A 22,667-nucleotide genomic window follows, 5' to 3' on the forward strand; every position below is an offset into this window, starting at 1 on the left:
GGCTTGGCGTCGCGCCGCTCCCGCCTTTACTAGTTTGGGGAGCTTTCGTCTCCCAAGAAGAGACTAACTAAATCTGTTGAAAGAAGAGCAACGCACCAAATACTCGCGGAGCCAAATTCTGCTTCACCCGCCGGGACTGGGATTGCACAGCCGACTCTACTTCGGGGGACTTAACCTCGGCTAGGGAGAACTACGCTCCAGCTGCTCCAGGGAATCCTCTGACCTCCCTGCCCCCGCTCGCCCCTCGCGTGTCGGGACTTGTTTCGGCGCTCCGGCTTCGAAAGGCACGCAGCCTCCGCGTCCTGCGGGAGCAATCTGTGTCGCCTCTGGATAGTGGCATTTGATGCCCGCAGCGTCGGGGCTGGCAGCGCGCGGGCCGGGCGCGACGAGGCCAAGCAGGCCGAGCCGCTCTGCAGCCGGCTCCTGGATCGCAGGCCCGATCGATGCATTTTTCTGAGTGAGTCGGCGGCTCCTCCACCCACCTCGGCCGTTTTCTCCTATCCTCCTCCTCTTCCTCTCTGGTCTCCTCCCTCCTCCGAGTTGGCTTGCAAATGGCTTCGTTCCCCGAGACCGACTTCCAGATCTGCCTGTTGTGCAAGGAGATGTGCGGCTCGCCGGCGCCGCTCTCCTCCAACTCGTCTGCATCGTCGTCGTCCTCGCAGACGTCCACGTCGTCGGGTGGCGGCGGCGGGGGTCCGGGGGCCGCGGCGCGCCGCCTGCACGTCCTGCCCTGCCTGCACGCCTTCTGCCGCCCGTGCCTCGAGGCGCACCGGCTGCCGGCGGCTGGCAGCAGCGCTCCGGGAGAGCCACTCAAGCTGCGCTGCCCCGTGTGCGACCAGAAAGTAGTGCTGGCCGAGGCGGCGGGCATGGATGCGCTTCCCTCGTCCGCCTTCCTACTCAGCAACCTGCTCGACGCCGTGGTGGCCACGGCCGACGAGCCGCCGCCCAAGAACGGGCGTGCCGGAGCCCCGGCGGGCGCAGGCGGCCACAGCAACCACCGGCACCACGCGCACCACGCGCACCCGCGCGCGTCCGCCTCGGCCCAGCCGCCACTCCCGCCGGCGCCGCCACCGCCCGCGCCTTCCCGCTCTGCGCCGGGCGGCCCGGCGGCCTCTCCGTCTGCGCTGCTGCTGCGCCGGCCTCACGGCTGCAGCTCCTGCGACGAGGGCAACGCGGCCTCGTCGCGCTGCCTGGACTGCCAGGAGCACCTGTGCGACAACTGCGTCCGCGCGCACCAGCGCGTGCGCCTCACTAAGGACCACTACATCGAGCGCGGCCCGCCAGGTCCCGCGGCCGCGGCCGCGGCGCAGCAGCTCGGGCTCGGGCCACCCTTCCCCGGCGCGCCCTTCTCCATCCTGTCGGTGTTCCCCGAGCGCCTCGGTTTCTGCCAGCACCACGACGATGAGGTGAGTGCGCGGGCGGCTTCCTTGGGGGCTGCGCCGGGGCGGGGGCGTGGGCGGGGCGGGGGTTTGTGTCCACCTAGGACACGCGTGCTTGCACGCCGAAGACCTCCGGACCGGTCCCAACGCGGGGGGCGGGGGTGCTCTCTGGATTTTTTTCTTCTGACTGCGTGGCGGTCGTTGCCACCAAGTAGCATTACCTGGGAAGTGTGTGTGTAGAAGTCTGGCTTTGGTGTGCTTGGTGCGAGGGACCGCGGATGAGTTCCAGGACGTGGAGTCCCCTCTTTACCACATCTAGTTTTCTGCATGGCAAATTGTGCCAACCGTTGTCTGCAATCAGCATGAGCTGGGAAAAGCTACGGCGTGTGTGTGTGTGTGTAGGGCTGATCTTGGTGTGCGAGGGTTTCCCTCCCCCTTCCTTACCTTGATGGTTCTCGAGGTTTGAGAATACCCCCTTTGTGGATTTTGATTTCCTCATTTCTGTTTGACAAAATGTGCAAGCTGTTAAGATGCGGGATGGAAGAGAGTCTGTATCGGTGTAGACGTGGTCTTCTTGTACAGGCACACAACAGGCCTCCCAGAGTACTGAGTGCCCTCCTTTAGCATATTTTCTCATTTTTTGTCAGACCCGTAGACTGTGGGCTTTTAGGTGGGTATGAATGGAGATGGGTGAGTGGGTGTGGAGTGTGTGTGTCTGTGTAGACCTGTTTTCCACGTGCGCGCTTGTGTGAGGCGGAATAGGGGGACCTTGCCCACTGACCTCACCGAGCTGGGAGCCCCTTGGGCCGCTCCCGCCTGCCCCGACTTCGATCCCTACAGGAACTGGTTTCCCTGGTTGGGGAGGTGTCTCCACCCCGGTCAGCCCGGGCTGGACTTACCGTGGAGAAAAACCAGACCCATCTGCAGCGGCTCGAACCCGGGGGTGCGCAGAGTCCGAGGGCTGCACTGCAGCCTTTGGGTTTGGGTTCTCTTTTTTGGCTGTCGAATAAACCTTTCTTATTCTTTCACCGTGTGAGACCTTCCACTTACCTGAGCCCACTACAGTATGGGACCAAAAATTTTGAGCGGGCTCTCGTGGGAGGGTCGGTAATTTAAGCCATCTACCTGTAGACCCGTGAGATGTGGTGTGTGTGATCGCTGTGTTCTTGCCTTGGAGGGAGAGCAGATGGCAGAGGTTTTAAAAATCCTAGTGGGAGTTGCTGCTTGCGAGTTGGAGCGGGCTTGCTGGTACCGAGAAAGGCAGAGGCTTGCACAGCGCAGCCTTTTCCACTCCTAACCTGTTATTTGGGGAGGAGGGCGGAGCTATTGCCTGATGGCCTTAAGCCGGCGTCTCCTATTGGAAAAAAGTTGAAATTCTAATCTACTTGTTGTGGGCGCCGCATTTTAAGTTTCCTTCTAGGTATTAAGCCAGGGGGCATTCTTTTCCTTCGTTTTTAAGCTTTGAGTAGACTCATCTTAAAAGTTTCCACATTCGTGGGTGAATGTTTGTAGTATGTTCTTTTCATCACTTTTAGAAAAATGAATGATGGAGCTAAATACCAATCTTGAAGCTCAGGAATGAAAAGATGGAGTCAAATCACTTGAAGATTAGGGTCAAATGGGGGGGGGCAGTGAAGGGAGGGAAAGAGCGTCTTGAATCCGCCACAGTTTCCCTCCTGGGAGGGGCCGTTGATTGAATTCTCCCTCCCAGCAGTTGAGTTTAAGTGTCAGGTTTTATTTATATTCCCAGTTAAAGATCCACATTCGTTTTATTTGGGCTAAAACAGAAGATGCTCAGTGTTGCCAGACTTGTAAAAGGCTTATACTTGTAAAAGATTTATACACTTTTAAAATTATAAAACTATTCAAATGGTGTGGGGAGAGTGTAAAGTGAGAAGTGAAGCTCCCCTCACCCTGGAGGTTCCTGGATGCCTTGAAAATTCACTTTGGATGTTGTGCAATACTAGGTTGAATTCTGGCAAAGACATTAAGATATTACACTGTTTAAATATTCTTTAGAAAATGTAATTTTCTATTTTGAGCAGAATTATGCTTCCCCTCACTCATTTAAAGAAGAGAGCTTGGAAATTAATTTTTAGACCTTTAATCATCTCTGCATTTAGAGTGCTAGAAATTTTGAGTTTAAAGGTGACAAACCAATGCTGCGAATAAAGGACCCAAGTGTTAGAGAAAGCACCAGGTTCATATAGGAGTCCCAGTCACAAATTCTTTCTTCCCTTCTAAGAAAGTGATTGAAGACCGTTTGGGAATACTGTTCTTTAAAAAAAAAAAAATGCTTCTGCCTGGGAAAGGAGCATGAAGGCATTTTGGAAGGTGACTGTCTTTATTTGATTGTGATGGTTGGAATCTCTAAACCTGCGTATTTTTCTGTATTCTTAGTCTACCTCGATTTTCACAATGTGCTTCTCTACTGAGTTGCCTTCTGTGTCAGCAGGCTCCATTAAATAATTCAGGGGGCCCCTGCCTTACAGTAATGCCACCTGACCTTGGGAAGGAGACTGGGACCCTGGCTTTACCCCCTTTAATTTAAGGGAGGGTGCTTCCAACAGTTGGACACCCAGGGATGCTGAGGCAGCCAGTAGGGCTCTTTACCCACCACTTTCCATAAGAATCCCCCTAGAAGCAGCTCCTCAGGATTGGCATGGTGTTTTGAGAACTTGGTTTAAAAAGTACTTGCAAAACCTCAAGGGAATTGGGTTTTCCTACAAAATGATAAAGGAATTGTGTCTCATTAAAAAAAAAACGTATTTTGGGGCTTTCGCTGGTTTTGTGCCTCATTGGTCAGTTCAAAGGCCTGCTGACGCCAGGCTGGAGGGGCAGGCAGGCCGGGAAGTGCGGGCCCGCGGGCCCGGGGCCGCTGGCCGCTGGCCGCGCGGCGGTCAAGACAGGCGGGGGCCCGGGAGGCGGAGGAGGCGGCGCGGCTGTGGGCCTCCGCCGCGACAGGGCGAGCCTCGGGCCGCTTCCGCCGTGGGGACGCGGCTGGACGGTGGCCTCTCCTCTTCCCCGCGGGCACCGCGAGGAGAAAGCGTGCTCGAGAAAAGGGTCTGCACGAATTTTGGTGGAAGAGTTGAGGAGTCAGCGCGTCTTGAGCACGCTGCTGCGGCTGCTTGAGGAGTGCCCTTACTGTATGGATGTGTAGGACGGGAGCCCTGTGCTGCCTGGGAGGCGACCCTGGAAGCACAAATCTCGGCGAGGGGGCGGCCACGGTGTGTGTATGCGCGTGTCGAAGGGCCGGACAGCAGCATTCTGTAACTGGCAGGAAGCAGAGTGGGGTCTGAGCAGGTTCTGTCCCCAGGAAAGGCCCTGTCATTAGCGACGTGGGGCGGTGGGGGTGACCCAGTTGCCATCTTGAGCCGAGGGCAACATTGTAGCCCAGCCCACCGACGATGGCAATATTGTTCCCAGTTAGGCAGGGCCAGCAGGAGCGGATTTTCCTGAGTCTCCAGGATGGAAAATGGGGTGCAGGTGCTGATACAATTTATATTTAGTCTCTGCGTTGGGCTTACAAGATAAAGTTTCCTAGAAATAGTGAGTTCTGGAATTCCAACCCAATATGATCCTGAATAATGACCCATCCATCCTAGGCTTGGGGACTGTCTTTCCCTGGGAAACCACTCAAACCACTTTGAGGAAGGCTGTTTGCTGTCTTACAAAAATTGGTTGTGGAATGAATTCTGTCTCGTAACTTATTTTGAGTAAGTTCAGTCGTGATGAATGGGGGATATTACCAGTACTGGTACCAACATATTGTACTTTCCTGCAGTTTAAGGTTTTTCAGGCGCGCATCCCCAGCGTAAGCATGTTTGAAACTGTATGTATGTGCTCTGTAAATTACAAAATGTATACGAAAAGACATTTTGTTAAGGACAAGAGGGAAAAAATGAAATGTGTGTTCTAGTATTTCTGCACCCCATCTTCAACCTGCTCTTACATGATTTGGTGAATGTATGTCTGCTTAACACATATATGTCCTCCATTTGCCAGAAAACCAAACTTCCCATACATTCCTTGGAAATAATTGGAGCTTGACGCTTTGAATCCAGTTTAGTAGGTAATGCCTATAGGTTGAAGTCTCTTGAATTAAAAAAAAATACTTGAAGGTCTATGGGAGAGAAATGTTCATTATTGGTATCTTAATTCCTTAGCCTTGAATGTAGTAGTCTGTGGGCTTTTTAAATTTGAGCTGAGGAATGTGCCCAGCCTTCCATTAAAGTGCATGGGGATGGATTTTATCAACATGGATCAGGGAAGTGGGTCAGGGCTAGTTTGGCAAGCCTGTGCTCATGAGGTTACCTCACAGGCATAAGCTCATCTAAAATGTGCTAGTAATATTTGAGGCTGTTGTGGTATCAGCAGTCTGGGGAACCTTTTGCGACTGCTTTTTCTTCCTAAAAAGTGAACAACACTGGTTTTAGGGTAGCATAGACTTGCTTTAGGTCTGCAACATTTTTATTTCCAATGCTCAGAAATGTATTTTTTTGGAAACAGTGAAGATATTTTAGGAAGAAAACAGGCACTTTGTCCTAGATGGAAGTTTTTCAGTTGATACTACTATACATTCTTTATGATTCAGATGTTTTCAAGTTAAATACTAGGACATGGAATGAAGAAATCTGGAAAGTGTTTGAAGACAAGAATAAAATTTCCTTTATACACACCCCAATTCTCCCTCCCATTTTAGCTACTTATAAATGCTATTTTTAGAGTCCTTTCAGATTGCAGGACACTAAAACCAGTATTAAAATGTATAGTTTCCTAAAGCATTACTTAAAATGGAAACAACTTTCTTGTCACATACAAAATTGTGAGCATATCTATTTAACTTTTTATGTTGTCATTTTACAAACATTGTATATATATTGAAAGGGAGTTAGCTTTTGGGGGAAGCTATAAATGAGGAGGTGAAATAGTTAAAATGCTTTTGTTGGTTGAAGTAGTTTGCCAGGAGAAAAAAGGGTTTATAAGTTTTCCTAATTAAAGAGAAGTTTTAACTTAACAAATAATTCCATACCTCTAAAATTTAACCCTCCCCTCCCCAATTTTATTTTCTCTGATGCTAACTAAAAAGTCACATGGTTTGCTTGGTCTTGCCATTTCTCCATCTCAGTTTCTCACACAGGGCAGGGTTTATTTTAGATGCATTCATTCTTAGTGAATAAAGGACCATTTTGGTGTCATTCTTCCTGACACTTAAGCAAAAGGTTGAGAAGTATCTTACCATGCAGGCGGTTTCAAAGTAGTGTTCCCTCCCCCCAACACTAACAAAGAGTTAGAGGCTTGGCCCGGTAAGGCTGTTTTTGCCATCTCTGTTATTTTGCAAGAGAAAGATATTGATAAAGAATTACAGTTGCCTAAAGGGAGCAAAATGGCCACCCATTGCAGCCCACTCTTCTCCCCTTTCTCTTGACCTTTCAAGCATTGTGACTTGCAAGAGGAAGCTTGATTCGTCTTTCCTCTTCAGTTGATGTGACCTCGTGCTTGTTCAGTACTAAATTATTCCTCTCCCTTTGAGGTTTTGTCTATACCCACAAACCGAGTTGACTGAAACCAGATTGACTATTTTGACTGACAAGACTCCAGAAAAATTGGGGAGGGACGGGGGTTGAATGCTGGCTATTTACATCTGAAACTAGGTGACTTTAACCTTGTTCCAGTGTAATTCTTTCCTTCAAGATGCCAGCTCCAGCTTCCCTGAAGGTTGGGTGCAGTGATATGATGGAAGATCCCAATTCCTGGATTTCATTTCCCATTGAAACCCAGCTGAGATTTTGGGAGATCCATATTTAATCTGAAGACTTCCGGCCAGTATTTTGTTTTGTCCCCCTTAATGTGGAATACCTACTAATCTCAGTCAGTTCCTTACCAGAGCAGCAGATCCCACCATGTGAGGTCTTTTTTAAATGAATCTGTGTAAATGATCCCAGTTTAATGACCAAAAGGCAAAAAAATTGGCAGCCAGTTGTAATATGTTCAAAAACAAACACTTTCCACACAAATGCCCTAAGGAAGTGGTAATCTTTAGTGATAAAGTTATTGTTGTCAGGAATACATTAGCAAATGAAGTTATAAATATTGAGCTTTGTCTTGAAAAAGGGGGTAATTCTCAATTGTGATTTATCCAGACAGGCTTCTGCAGAATAGCACATTCTGTCAACATTAATGGAATTTGAATGAAGCAGAGCAGTGTACATAAAAGAGAATGAGGTGGGTCAAGGTCAGTTGTGAAGACTGAGGTCATTCTCTGTGGCTCTGACACCTTGTGGATTTTGAGGGCCCCTGAATGAGCTCTGGACCCCGAGCTGGTGAGGAACCCGTGGGACTAGGACAGGAGCTCCTGTGCCTTCCTAAATATGTGTCAGCCACTGTATCCTCTTTGGTTGTTACTTTTGGAAAGCTTGGCCAGCCATTTCCTTCTAGCCTTAACCATTTGCAGTTAAAAAAGTTTTTCTTGAAATACCAGTGGGTTTGGAGAACTTCTTTCATACTCTTTGACTAACGGGGATAATGATGAAAATGCTATTTTATTAAACAGTCTATGCATCCAGGGGCGCCTGCCTGGCTCAGTCAGAGCAGCATGAGACTTCTTGATCTCAGGGTCATGACTTTGAGCCTTACAGTGGGTGTGGTGTAGAGATTGCTTTAAAACATGTATTTTTGGGACACCTGGGTGGCTCACTTGGTTGAGCATCTGCCTTCGGCCCAGGTCGTGATCTCTGTCAGGGTCCTGGGATCTGGCCCCACATCGGGCTTCCCTGCTCAGTAGTGAGTCTGTTTCTCCCTCTTTCTCTGTCCCTCTACCTGCTTGTGCTTGCTTTCTCTGTCAAATAAATAAAATCTTCTAAAAAACCCCACAATTTTAAAAAATTTTTATTTATTTTAAGTAATTCCTACATCCAGCATGGAACTCAAACTCAAGACTCCGAGATCAAGAAATTGCGTGCTCCTCTTACTGAGCCAGGTGCCCATAAAATAAAATCTTAAAAAAACCCCCCACAAAACCTACGCACTTAGATTTTGCTGCTAATAAGGCTCTGGGACTGCTTCAGCACAGGTGTTTTTAAAATGAGAATTGTAACTAGCTGGCCGTCCTCATTAGGGTGTGTTCAGACCACATCCTCAATCTTGGGTCTGCGCCGTCTGCTTCTCTTTGGGATCAAGGTCAGAGGGAGAGCTTTTTCTCTTAAGACCATCTATAGGCTTGTACCAAAAATGTAGCCGCAAGAAGATGTGGACAAGTGTGGAGCAGAAAAACGGATGTGGTAGAGATAGTTTTACTAGTAGTTTCCTGTGGAAGGGTTCCTATGGTTGGGGTGATGGAGCTGGTGCGTCTGGTGCAGAACTGCAGACTGAGTGAGGTGCTGCCCCTGGCGTGCTCCAGGGTTGCTGGGGTGAGGTATGTGGATGCCGTTACACAGCAGCTCACAAGATTGAGCACATCTTCTCTCCCTCTTGTCACAGTCTAACCAGGGACTCATCTGGCAAAGCAGAGATGTGGTTTGCTCAGTCCCTGCCTCCCCCTTCCCCCAAAAAAATTCACAAAGGAGGGGACACCAGGAGTTTGGATTTGGGGCTGAGAGACCATAACTCCGCAAGCAGCATAGCTGGAAAGATGACATCCCGGTTGGGCCATTGCTTATGGCAGGCACCACCTGACTTGATTCCATTCGAAACTCCATGAAAATATGGGGAGGATCTCAGACTCGTAAGAACCAGAATGTGTGCAAAGTTAGCTTTGCTGTTCTCTGAGTGCCGTGAATGTTCTCTACACCCAGCTGGCTGCTGACTGCTGCCAGCAGGTCGCACTGTCGACATGCAGCCCCACACCCGGCAGCCAGCTCTTGCCATTCGAGTTCTGTGCTAACCGGGAGAGACTGCTATTTTTGTTCCCAAATCCCTTCATGTCCATTGTACTTGGTGTCATCACACAGTTTAAGGAAAAATGAAATGACTGCAGAAAATGTCTATGAAAAGTGATTTGGTAAAAATTGGAGGCCCTGGGGAAACAGCAGAATAGCCCCCAATCCTTTTGCCCATGGAATTTACACAGCCAATTTGAGATTGAGGGATTCCCTGCCTTCCCCAGTGGCCTTGATTTGGTTCTGACCCTTAAGTGGGGCTGCTGCTGGTACATGGAGGGGTATCTGTGGATGGCTGCCTCCGGCTATCTCCCTAGTGTGAACTAGACTATCCAGCCCACGGTGGCTATAATCTTGAGAGGGGGAGGCTCCGTACAAGCTACAGGACAGAGCTCCCCCTTTCCCTGTTTCCCCTCCCTCTCCTCAGCCTTGAAGAGGTCCAGAACCGCCCCCCCCCCCCCCCAACAACATGCTTTGCAGTTTCTGCTGCAGAACCGCTGAGTGAAGGAAGGCCTCACGTCTAGTCTGGTGATTTCCTATTTTGGTTTTTCGGTATTCGTTTTTGCTTACTGAGGTACAATTGCCATATTGTAAAATTCACGTTTTTTTTAGTGTACAGTTCTGCCCATTTTGATGAGTTTATACAGTGTGTGAGAACTACCACAGTCAAAATACAGAATGGTTTCATCACTTTCAAAATGCCCCATCCCTCCAGCCTCAGGCAACACCGATCTGTTCTCCAGGCCTATCGTTTGTCTGTTCTGGAATGTCAGAACATGGAATGACGCAGAGTTGAAGACTTTCAAGTCAGGTTTTTTCAGTGCGCATAATGCAGTCCATCCACATTGCTGCAGGTGTCCACAATTCCTCCCTTTTTGCTCCTGTGTAGTATTCCATGGTACAGGGTACCACACTGTAGACAGTGACCAGCTGAGGGGCCTGTGTTTCCTGTTCTTGGCGGTTGTGAAGATGTCCTGCCTGGAATATGTGCAGTGCTGCCTTGAGTGCCCATGGTCCATGTGGTCCAGTCTTGTGCTGGAGTGCCCCTTCTGATCCAGCAGCTTTGTGGGTGACCTTGTGTGCCTTTGAACCTCAGTTTCCCCATCACTCTACAGAGATTGTGACATTTGCGCTAGACTGCCTGGGCTGACTTTTGAGAATCAAATGAAGTACTTTCTGATAAAAAAATTGGAGCGTGCCCTGTACATAAATACAAGTGAAGAAATTTGAAGTGTAAAGTGAAGGAACTGATTCGGGGCCAGTGGAATCACCAGCTAGCTACCTGCCAGTCCTGCTCTTTATTTTTAATAATCATTTGGGGGAGTCCTCCCACCCTTTTAATTGAAGTATAGTTGGCACATGGTGTTACGTTAATTTCAGGTGTACAGCATAGTGAATGGACAACTATATGTTATGTTCTTTTTTTATTTTTATTTTTTTATTTATTTGACTGAGAGACAGCCAGGGAGAGAGGGAACACAAGCAGGGGGAGTGGGAGAGGAAGAAGCAGGCTCCCAGCGGAGCAGGGAGCCCGATGTGGGGCTGGATCCCAGGACCCTGGGATCACGCCTTGAGCTGAAGGCAGACGCTTAACGACTGAGCCACCCAGGCGCCCCTGTACGTTATGTTTTGCTCACTGAAAATGTAGCTCCCATCTGTCGTCATGCAGCAGTATTACAACACCATTGACTGTATTCCCCATGCTGTACTTTTCATCCCCATGACTTACTCATTCCATAGTTGGAAGCCCATACCTCGCACTCCCTTGCACCACTTCCCCATGGTTTTATTTCCTTTGTTTTTTGTTAGCTTTATCAGAGCTTTCACAGATTTAGAGGAATATTCTAAAAGGGAAACTTACTTTACCAATGTATTTGGATTTTTAAAAAAGCCACATGGGAGCAAATAAAAAATAAAAATTGTAGTCCTAGTCAGCTGTGGGCCAACTGTAGTATCTGGAGCTTGGAGGGAATCTTGGAAAGAATCCCCACATAGTACTGATGAACTAAGGTTTAAGAATCTCCCCTTTTAATTCACCTGAAAGTAGGGGAGAAGGTGTTTTTGTGTTAGGATATATTCTTGTTGAAAACTGGAAACCAATCATGAAGGGGCAGCAAAATCTCTACTAGCAAAAGAGATAGTGTTAATTCTAGGCAACATTTGGGACTTGCCACAATAGCTATTAATTTTGCAATTGTATTCATCCTTAAGTGCGATAAATAGATGTGCCTTTATATGTAAGAACTGAAGTTAATACTTATTTCATCTGCAGCATCTTTCTTTACTGTTGGTTATTTGCTAACTAAATTGTGTGTAATACTGTTAATTATATATACAAATGTTAGTAACATACAAATACATGCAAAGAAAGGCACTATAAATATTTGGCCATGTCAGACTGAAAGTATGCTTCAGGTTTAAAGTTTCAAAACAAAAATTCCTTCTCAGGGAAGGTTGGTGTTCATATTTGGTGTTTTTAGCATTCATATTCTGATTTTTTTCCTCCCTTTGATTGTGTAAGGTCTCCTGCAAAACCAAGCACAAAATCTTAGTGACAGCCCGCTCAGTTCATCAGTGCCTATTTTGTTCTAGCCCCATAGAACTTATTTTCAGGGGTTTTTGTTTGTCAGGATGCAAAACCAGTTCTCCTCTTCTCCACTCAAAAAGGTATGAAAAGCAACAAATAAATCTGAATAAAATTAAGAAACCGTGTGCAAGATCAAATTATGAAGATGAGGGGGGAGGGGACGTCTGGCTCTGGTTTAGGGAAAAAGTTGGGTTTCAGGCTCTTGGGTTCCCATTGTTTGCGTGTAACAGTTTTTTCATGTGTGATTTGATGGAGAGGGGTGTTGCATGGGGGGACCCCAGAATGTTTAAGGTAAAACATTCTCCATGGGTTCAGCAGATAAGAGAACAAAGTCTACAAAGCTAACTTGGAGGTCCCTGTCCTGCCTGCCAGGCCCCTCTCATTTTAGTTCCTTGACTTGCAGGCAGCACTTTTAAGAGTTGTCCCTGTGAGAGGGTCCTCACCAGCTCTTGGTGCTAGAGGCGGACAGGTTTGCCTACAGTGAACTAAGAGGAACCCAAATGAATGAGTGCGTAATAAAAACTATGGAACATTGGCAACTTGATGGGTGGGGGGTGGAGGGAAAGTAACAATTAAAAAAAAAATCGATGTTCTTTTGGGGTGCCTGGATGGCTTAGTTGGCTCAGGTCATGGTCTCAGGGTCATGGGATCTATCCCTGTGTCATCCCTGGATGGGGCTCTGCACGCAGCGGGGAGTCTACTTGAGGAATCTTTACCTCTCTCTCTCCTTCTCCCCTGCTTGTACTCTCTCTCTTTCAAATACGTAAACAAATCTTTAACAACATTGAATTTTTTTTTAAATCTCACAGCACTTGTCATTTGGGGTTGTAATTTTTCTGAACGTGTATATACCTGTGACTGTATTTATTTGACCTTTCATTCCTTCCTTCCTTTACCATCCTCATCTTTTGTAGCTGCTGGATGAATGGAAAATTGAGATTTTCCTCAGGGCTATCTTGTATTCTATTGCCAGGAGGCAATTTGGACCAGTTAATTGTGATTTAGCTATAAGTAATACATGAATGTGTCTATGTTGTGATTATCTGTAAATTTTTTTTTTAAGATTTTATTTATTTATTAGAGAGAGAGAAGCAAACACAAGAGCTGAGAGTGAGAGTGAGAGGCAGAGGGAGAGGGAGAAGCAGACTCCTCGCTGCACAGGGAATCCCATGCGGAAAGAGAACCCTGAGATCATGACCTGAGCCGCAGGCAGACGCTTGAACGACTGAGACACCCAGGCACCCCATATGTAAAATTTTTTTTAAAGTGTGTGCCCAGTCCTACTTGTTCCCTAAGTGTGTCATCCCTAAGTGTGTCATCCCTAAGTGTGTCACCCCTAAGTGTGTCATCCCTAAGTGTGTCATCCCTAAGTGTGTCATCCCTAAGTGTGTCACCCCTAAGTGTGTCATCCCTAAGTGTGTCATCCCTAAGTGTGTCATCTGGGTTTCTGTGCATTTTCTTCCAAATCCTTTCGACATCCATTCGCGCGCATGCACACGCACACACACACACACACACACACACACACACACACACACGAGCCTATGGAAATGGAGCCATAAGAAGATGTCGACATTTTCCTGTACTGACTTGCGGGTCGTTAGTGCTCTGCACTTGGTGTTCATAGCGTGGAATTTATTTAGCTGGCCTCTTACTTGGATTTTCTCTACATTTGGCTCTTGCCTTCACTGTGCAGGGCCTGGTGTCCCTATTACTTCTAGCAGGAAGACCCTCCTCCACCCCCAGCCAAGGAATTGCTAGAACCTGAGAGGTACATTTGTAATGTTAATTTGCTCCTAAGAGCCTGCCTCCCACCAGTCACATTTCCTTCCCGCCCCACCGGTCCTTGTAGCCCTCAATCTAATGGGAGAGAAATGGCTCGTCCTGTTGTTTTACTTTGCATTTCCGCAATTACTGTGCGGGGAGCGTCTTTTCATATGCTCATTGGCCATTTGTGTTTCCTCCCTGAATTGCCTTGGTTCCTGGGCCTGTCTCTCCTGGGTTTTTTAAAAAATCAATTTGTTGGCATTTTGAATAATACAGAGTACTAGCTCTCTGCAGAGGATATCTCAGAGTCCATGTTGGCCTCAATTTAGTTAAGCTTGGTAGACATTTTACATTTTTGCATGGTTGGCGGTAGTCTTGTAATTGCCTACAGTTTGTGTCTGTAATCCCGCTTTAGGATATAGTCTTGGTATATTATATGAAGTGGGATTTACACAAATGCGCCTAATGTCCTGTTAGCAAATAGTCTTATTACCCCCCCCTTTTCTGAACCTCACATTTGTGGGAAACCTTTCTGAATGTAGCTGTTGGCTGGGGGTGAAGAGTGGGTATATTAAGGCTATTACAACTAGCTTGCAGTTTGTGTTGGCTGAGTGTTCGTGCTTTGTGGCCATATACCAGTGATCTTTTAAAAATCTCTTCGATGTGCCCTGTTGTCCCTCTTAAGTAGCTAAAAAAAAATATAACTTGTTAATTCCATTCCCCAAATGTAACTACTGACGGTTTGGATTGTATCAGTGGTTGTATTTCTTAGGCCTGTGCAACATTATCTTTATGGCTGTATCATTTAATTATGATAATCACAAATGATAAAGTTGTTTTGAAGTGTCATTTATCTGTATACTGTAGTTACAGTTCCACATTCTGCTTTGTTTTTTTACATCTAATAATACACCTGGCACATCCATGTATGTGAAAAAAATACACAGGTCATTTACTCATCTTTACTGAGGTTTAGTTTAGGGACAAACGCACTCGTTTTAAGCACACATTTTGATGAGTTCTGACAAATTTATACACCACCGCCACCATCAAGACAGAACATTTCTGCCATCCCAGAAAGTTCCCGTGCTGCGGTAGCTTTCAGTGCTAATCTCTGGAGAATTTGGCCTGCTACTTTGGTCATGGGTCTTGATGGTTTACGGAAACTCGAGTAAGCCATAGGACTTTGGATGTGAATGAATCTCTAATGATGGAAGGTCGCAAGGTCTGATGCCTTGGTTTATTGCTGATGCAAGATAGCTGTAAAACTCCCTAAAATCTTTACCTCCGAGGCATTTTAGCCTCTGAAGGCACATATTCTTTTTCTGTTTTAAACGGTTGCTGTTCCAGGGCCACAATGCAATTGGCCAGAGTACATTGTTTTCCAATGAGCAGATGCCTGCTGGGAGGCAGATTCCTCAAGGATTGCTTGGAAAATGTGGAAGTGAAGTCCATCCAATCAACACACTCCAGCTTTGAGCATCTGCCATGTGCCTGGCTCTCCGGGTGTTTGAGGACACAAAGGACCAAATCAGAGGTTGCCTTCTGGGGACCCTTACATCACTATAAAGGGAAATAGAATTACTGGGAATTTCAAGTACAGTGTGAATAATGTACATGTAAAGTACTAAAGTAGTTTTGGTTAGATATTATGCTTTTTAAAATTTTTTATGCTTCTGTTTTGTGTGTGTGTGTGCGTGTGTGTGTGTGTTATAGTCAAGGGCTCAAAAAGAGTATGTGGTGAAGTCTTAATGACTGAGTGGCAGCTTCCTGTGTTCTTCCAGAGGGGGTGGTTACAGGGGAGCTAACAGCTATCTTGTCCTTGGAGTCTAGGCCCCTGGTAGTGAACACTCTTTTTTTTTTTTTTTTAAGATTTTATTTATTTATTTGAGAGACAGAGAATGAACAGTGGGGAGGGGCAGAGAGAGGGAGAAGCAAGACTCCCTGCTGAGCAGGGAGCCCAACGCTGGGCTCAGTTCCAGGACCCTGAGAAAGTTCATGTCTTTTCCAGGCCTGCCAGTTCAGTTGGAGGTGACAGGTTGGTGGCGTCCATTCCCAAAGATTCTGCCTTTGAGGAAAAAAAAAATTGGTTTTGAGCTTCCTGGAAAATTTAAATTTACAAGGGAAATTTCACTTTGGGGTTGAGGGCAGTTAATGGACCAATTGTTATGTATCATTCAGAACTGCCTTTCACTGGATGACATGTAAACCCCAAATCCAAGAACTTTGCAGTAGGTTTTAGGCAGTTTCCTTTGTGCAGAACTATTAAATCTTCAGTGTAGAAGGTTGATTATTTTGGGGGGGGAGGGGTTCCTAACAGCCTGACACTAGCAAGATTCATAGTCAGTTTCTCTACTTTTCCTCCTGTCTAGCGTGGTCCCTAGCCCCCAGTGAGAACTGGGTCTGTTGAAGGAGGTAGTCGTGCTCTGGAGCTGAAACTGAGTAAGAGTTGGATACTGTGGGGACTGGTTGCAAGGCTTGAAAGCACACTATCCCAAAGGGGTTGGGGGGTTCCGGTGGGTGGTGTCCAGGTAAAGGGGAGGAGGACCACTTGTGCTGCTTCAGGAAGAAAGACCTTGGGAGCCTTTTGAGGAGCGAGCTGGGTATTTGAAAAACTTGGAAGCACTTTGCTGAGGAATCCATTGGTGATTAGAACTTTATCTGCAAAGCAAATGTTCAACCAGTGTTTACGGAGTTCATTCAGACAGGCTCCAGGGAGCTGTAGGGCCCCATTTAAAACCTTTGGTTGGGGATAGTGAAAGGCGACTTTCATGGGAATACAGTCACCCTTGGAACCACCTCTGCCCTCGGAGCAAAAGAGAATCTTGCTGTTGTGTAAGTCTGCCCCAAAACTCCTTTGAAAGCCCAAGTGTCCTCTCCCTTTGAAGCTGTCTGAAGATCCTGTCCACTGTGCTGGTAGGAGTGGGTGCCCCAGCATGCAGAGGGAGAAGAGGTTGCTTTCTTCAGTCCCTATTCCCCGCCTACTCTCTACTTCCAAAGGTCCTTTTCGCTGGGGATCCCTGATTGGAAGGAGTCTGCTTGGAATCCTCAGCTATGGTGATGCAGGAGCTGCAGTTTAAAAAACAAGCCAACAAAACCCACCTTCTATGTTTTGAAGGACAGTAAAATGTTTGCATTGGTTACAGTAAAAGCCGGTACACAGCATGAACACAAAGAAGACCCTGAAGATAAAGTTAATAATTACATTCAGAGGTTCTGGCCTGTTTCCTTTAGAGATTTTTCTCTCTTGACCTTTACTCCATCGTGGTTAGAGACTCAGCCCCCAAATCCTATTCCATGTTTGTAGGGTCCATTTTAATAGTTTCACTAGACTCTTTCCTTGGGTCTTCTCATTTCTCTGGCAGGACACTGGAGGAGTGGGCTTCCTAGAGCCCCTTGCTGGGGGCGCTTTTTTTCTGCCCAGGTTTGTTTGGATACCACCCCACCCCCCATGCTTGGGCAGCAGGAATTCCTCCCCGGGTTCTTTGTTCCTCCTGAAGGGCGGGAATGGCTGCCTCCTGGAATGTTGATCGCCTGGGCTTGAGTGGCCTTGTGTTTCTGCTCCTAGGGAGTTCTCAGGGCTCGAATCAAGTGGGGATGGGGGTGCATGCACCTCCTGGCTAGGTCACTCCTGATGGATTAAATGAAGCCAGTTTTTGTCCTAATCACAAACTAAAGACCCCCCCCCCGGGAAAAAACAAAACACAAGAGACCCCCGTGCTAAGCCAATGAAGAGTTCACCTAGCTGGGACCCTCTGGACTCATCAGGAAGCCTCCTGACCAGGATTGCCAGCATTAGCTCTGCCCCAGCCCCCCAGAATGCCCAGTTCATAAATAGTAAAGAATTTTTTTAGTATGAGTCTCTTCCATGTAATATTTGGGGCATACTTACACTAGATATTATTGTCTGTCTGAAATTAAGTGGACACTGCTGTATTTTATATGGCAGTTCTACTTTTGACACTCCTTTTAAAGCCACCAGGAGGGGCTGAAATCCCCAGCCTGAAAGACTGCTCCCCAAAGGATCCCTTCCTTTCTGCACTTGGGTCCTACAAACCCTTGCTGCAGGGTTCCTTATAGAACCTCTGTGATTTCCCCCACCCCCTATCCCTATAGGTCCTGATCAGGAATGGGGTGGGGAGGTGGCTGCAGAGTCTCACCTTGGAAACCAAATGCCAGCCCTGGAGAGGGATGAAGGCTTCCTTTCTACTGTTGCCAAACACTGAGGTCTTAGTGCCCCCCACAATAGACCAATGTGTTTATGAGGGTTCACAGTGGGACCCCCCCCCCACCATTTTACTGTCATGTCTTCAAGCATGTGGTCAGTAGTGTAGGGAGAGTAGTTCCTGGGTTTTCTAGAAGAGGATTTTTAGGGTGTAGGTTTTAGAAATTTGCTCCACACGCATGGAGGCATCCCACTTGGTTCTGGGCACCTGTGTCTGAGTGTCTGCTTTGCTCCAGCATGAGACACTTCGTCGCTGTAGCATTTCAGCAGGGATTTTCACAGCTCAGGAAGAAGGGAAGGTCAGGGAGCAGGTTATATTGTGTGCTCGTAGCTCTACTTAAGGCTGCCCAGAAGGGGAGAATTTATAGGTTCCACTACTGTGTTGGGATTCGCTGCCAGGAAGACTCTTGGCCCTCTCAAACTGATGGTTTGACAATAAAATAATTCTGTAGTGTTGCTCATTTTGCTTTGACTGCCAGGAAGCTCTGAGCCAAACTTACGGTCTCAGTCCCGGAAGTCCCATGGACAAGCATCTCCTGTCTTGACTCAAGCTTGTTTCTACATGTTACTGGCTTTCTTTGTAAGCTGCTCTTCTTAGATATGGGTAAGAGTTGCTGAAATAAATTTCAATACAAATTGAGTGAAAGATGAGGGGTTTGTAAAGTGCCCAGGATAGGGCCAGTGTTCGATCCAGTCAGTCTGGCTGATGAGTATGTAAAAGAATTAAGCCATTGTACCCGTGTAGTACTTGTCAGACAAGTGCGTAATCCTCCTGTATGCCCTGTCCCTCCCTGGACAGAGTTCAGACCCGAGCTGAGGAGTAGTGGGAGGCTTGCTAGAGTGTGCTTAGCAACTTAAGAAACCCCAGGGTTGGTCCTGTCTCTGAGCAGAGCAGAGCAGAGGCCCTGGCTGGATGTAGGATCTTCTGACCCAAGTCTCCCCACCCCCTCCCAGGAACCCTCTGCAATTTGGTAGAGCTTGAAACCCCTTCTTGAGGGGTGGGAGGAAGTGGTTAATCCCCACTTCCTTCCCTGGGAGTTTTATGGGCCTCTGGGAGCCCGCCTTATTCTGGCCTTAATGGTCATAAATGACCCTCTCCCAGGGCAGGGGCCAGGCCCCTATGAACCTTTACCCAGACTCTAGGCATTTAGGTGGTTAATAAATGCTTTTTGATGGTGATGCCCTTGGTCTTCTGTAATTGGGAGGTGGGGTGGGAAGTTTTGTGGGATTACCGGGGTGGTGGCTTGAGTTGGAGGCATTGTGAGTGAGCAAGCATTCCCTGGGTGCTGGAGCTAGGTTGGACTGAACTTGTATGGCATGGGGGTCCTAGCAGGGCTGGGCCTCACTCTCCTGGGGGATAGTCTTGCTGCTGCCTGCAGTCCCCCAGATCCGGCCTGCTGCACGGTGGGGGTAGGGAGAGATGTGCTGGTAATCCCACCCTATTAGCTGTGTTTCATTCACCAGAGTTTTAGGATAGCAGTAAGCTTAATTTTTTATTTTATTTTTAATTTTTTTTTAGTAAACTCCATTTTTGTGGAACAACAATAAAAATAAACATTTGGGGTTGCCCAGCTCTTGTGACAGGCTTACAGAGTGGCTGGGATATTTGTCAAAATGGAATGGGTGCTGGGGTGTGCAGGACATTTAATCTTGATTAGGTGCAAAAAAGCTCTGGGAAGGAAATCTCTGGGCAGGCATCACCTCTCCTGCTAGCAGGTCCCTCTTTTCCCCTCCGCACTAATCCTCTGCCTCCCGTCCTGCAGGGTTTTAATTAACTGTGATTAATCTTCCCCCGGGAAACTTCCCGCCTGCCTGCTTATCCCGTTACCTGCTGGGTTTTCTGTTCCAGTCCAGCCAAGGACAAGGAACATTCTGAGAGGGGCTCTTTGCCCAAGGGCCATTAGAACCTCCCTAAATCTCTCCTGTCTTGCTGCTTTCTAGGAAGGTGCAGAACCGGCCCAGAAATCAACTAGAAAGCAACCAGGGCGTAGACAAGGGTTAACCTGGGCCCTCCTGCCCAGGAAACAGGGCAATCCTCCTTTGTGGGGGATCTCCGTGAATCCTCCTAGATTTAATGTTACAGGTAATGCACTTAAAAAAAAGTCTCTTTATAATTTTTGATTTTTTAAAAGATTTTATTTATTTATCTGTCAGAGAGAGAGTGTATACACGCAGGGGAAGCAGCAGGCTCCCCACTGAGCAAGGAGCCTGACCTGGATCCTGGGATCATGACCTGAACTGAAGGCAGACACTGAACCAACTGAGCCACCCAGGAGCCCCCAGATAATGCACTTTTTCTGTTAAGGACTCAACGTGCCTGAAAGTGAAATAAAAAACAAAATAAAGTATCCTAAACTGTTCAGAAAGTATTTTCTTGAAGTATTTTATGCAAGAAGCATTTTTAGTAGACTGTCCACCATGACTGCAAGTGAGCCTTTTGCTTTTTCCTCATTTCATTCTCTATTTGGTGTTTAAATCAGCCTTTCCCTATTTAACAGTGATGGGGGCATTGCTTAACCGCGGGGCCCCCTACCCCATAGAGAGAGATTCTGATGCCTTTAAGACTGGGGTGGGGCTCAGATTTGCATTGTAAACCAACGCCTCAGGGTTCTAATGCAGGTGGCCCCTTGGAGAAATAGGTTGAAGTGATGCCCCAGGAGAGAGGATTTAGGGTCACAGCAGTCCCTGAGCACACTGTTTTGTTTTGTTTGTATTGGCATTTTAACCCCCAGTTGTCCATCATAAATTATCTATATTTCCTTTATCCTGTCTCAGTGATTGCACCTGAGTCGGTACACCTGTTTGTCGTCAGATGGCCTGATTTAAAGTGATCCTTGATTGTAATCATGCTTTAACTTACCATTATTTGGTGTTTATTCACCTTCAAGCCATAACATTACCCCCTCCTCTCAGCTTCTTTAAAAAAGAGGGTCAAGGAGAACATTGTGTTTCTAAGAAATCACTTTATATTTCCAGAGTTCTCCAGTCTTAATGCGGCTGGGAAGAAAATCCCGTTTAGATGGGTTAATGAAGACAGTAACTTTGGGGGGCCTGAGTTGGAGTGGAACCCCCACAGTCCTTGCATGCGGAACTCTGCTGCCGCCACAGACAAAAGCACCCGGAACTAGGTTATCCGCTCTGGGACTGGATCCTGGCGCCGGATTCTGGGTGTCCACACAGCTGAGAGCGAGGCTGCGTCCCGTGCCAGGTCTTCATGCTGGTCCTGCTGCCAGTTGGCATCTCCTCCATGTAAATAGAGCCTTTTCGGGAGCTACCTGGAGGCTTTCCAGCTACCTGTCTGTAGGGCACGGAGCCCACGGGGCTGCTGGGAGGTTGCAGGAGGCTCTTAGGGCAGCTCTGCACGAGGGGAGGGATGGCCATCCCTCTCCTGAGTCGGAAATGATTGTAGCACTCCCAAAAGTGCTCTCTATGTGGCTAGTGTAGATCCTGCCTAACTTTCATTTTGGCTTAAATAATCCTTTTTAGAACTACACGGTTTTATTCTCCCTTGGAAAATTTTTGTTAATATTGTGCTATATCCCAGTATTTTTCATTTCTTATCTCCGTGTTTCCTTGAAAGACTGAGTCAGTGAATAAGCTCCTTCCCCCTTAAGTTCTCTGTCTAGTTGTTTCATACAAATGCTTTACAGTGGCAAAGGCCATCTTGAATTCATCTCCCCAGCCTGCGCTGCAGCAGCCTTTGACAGGAGCAGGGAGGTGTGTTCAGACGGCACACATCCTTCCCCAGTGTCCCTTTTTCATTCGAAGACTATATTAGAACAGCGGCCGCTGTACCATAATTTGAAGATGAAGCTGAGATGTTGAGCTTGTGGCTGTGTCCCTGAGACCGAGCCAGGCTGCTCTTCAGTGCCCAGGGTGAGTCCTGCTCACTGGGTAGAAACACAGGAGACAGGGAACTAGATCCACAAAAGCCTTGCAAAGATGTAGAAATCCCTAGGGGCAAAGACGACGGAAGCAGAAAGCAGCTGCTCCACTCACAGCTGGCTCTCAGGTCTCCGCACATCTTTCATCTGGCCGGGCAGCTCCTGCTGCCCCACCGGGGTGGTGGTTTTCCCTCCTGCCTCTTTCCTTCCTTTTTAAGTCTTCCCCATAAAGCAGTTAGCTCTTTCATAAATCAGCATTTATGTCTTTGGCACACTCTAGCAGGTTTGTAAGGGAGTTGCTTAGGGTTACTCACAGGTACAAACCTTTCCTTAATAGCAGTGGGCACTAGGTAACTGGGCATTATATGAGCTTATAAACCGATTGTGTGAATTGTGGATTAATAATGTTAACGTGCCTTTGAGAGAATAAAGCACCTTGGGCTCTTTCAAGAGGTTGACCTGGGCAGAACTTCGGTTTCCACCATCTGTAAAGTGGAGATGTGACTATGGCTCATTAGGTTGTGCTTTTGAAACGTGATAATGCAGGGAAGCATTCGGCCCAATGCCTGACCTACTGTATCCATCCACTCGGCAAATGTACATCGAGGATCTGTTGTGAGTGCAGCATTGCACTCCGTTAAATGCGTCCCCTTCCTCATGTGACAAATGAATGTGCTGACAACCAAACAGATTTGCTTAGGGTCTGCCCCCTCCCACCCTGGCCTCCGAGTCTTGGCTCAGGTTGCCCTCTTTATGGGGCTCTGTTCTCTTCGTCCTAGTTGTGATAGGACATAGCGTAGAAGTAATGTGTTTGGGTGTACTTTATATGAGTGGCAAAGAGCAAAAGTGCCACTTACTCTACTCTGTGACCTCGGGCAAGGTAGTGGATCTCGGTGTTGGTTTCCCTGTTTGATAGGTGCATTCCTATATGCACAGATCTGAAATGTT

The 22,667-nt window shown here is 47.4% G+C and overlaps 1 protein-coding gene across 1 annotated transcript in view; it reads left to right on the plus strand.

The window, feature by feature from the left end:
- Nucleotides 1-551: 551 nt before the first annotated feature.
- Nucleotides 552-22,667, plus strand: part of TRIM71 (tripartite motif containing 71) — a 61,159-nt gene continuing 39,043 nt past the window's right edge. Inside the window, exon 1 of the mRNA XM_026496687.3 lies at nt 552-1,406. Within this exon, the coding sequence (XP_026352472.1) occupies nt 552-1,406 (855 nt within the window). The remainder of the gene's footprint in view (nt 1,407-22,667) is intronic.

Source organism: Ursus arctos, unplaced genomic scaffold, assembly GCF_023065955.2.
Source record: "Ursus arctos isolate Adak ecotype North America unplaced genomic scaffold, UrsArc2.0 scaffold_20, whole genome shotgun sequence".
Classification (NCBI taxonomy): Eukaryota; Metazoa; Chordata; class Mammalia; order Carnivora; family Ursidae; genus Ursus; species Ursus arctos.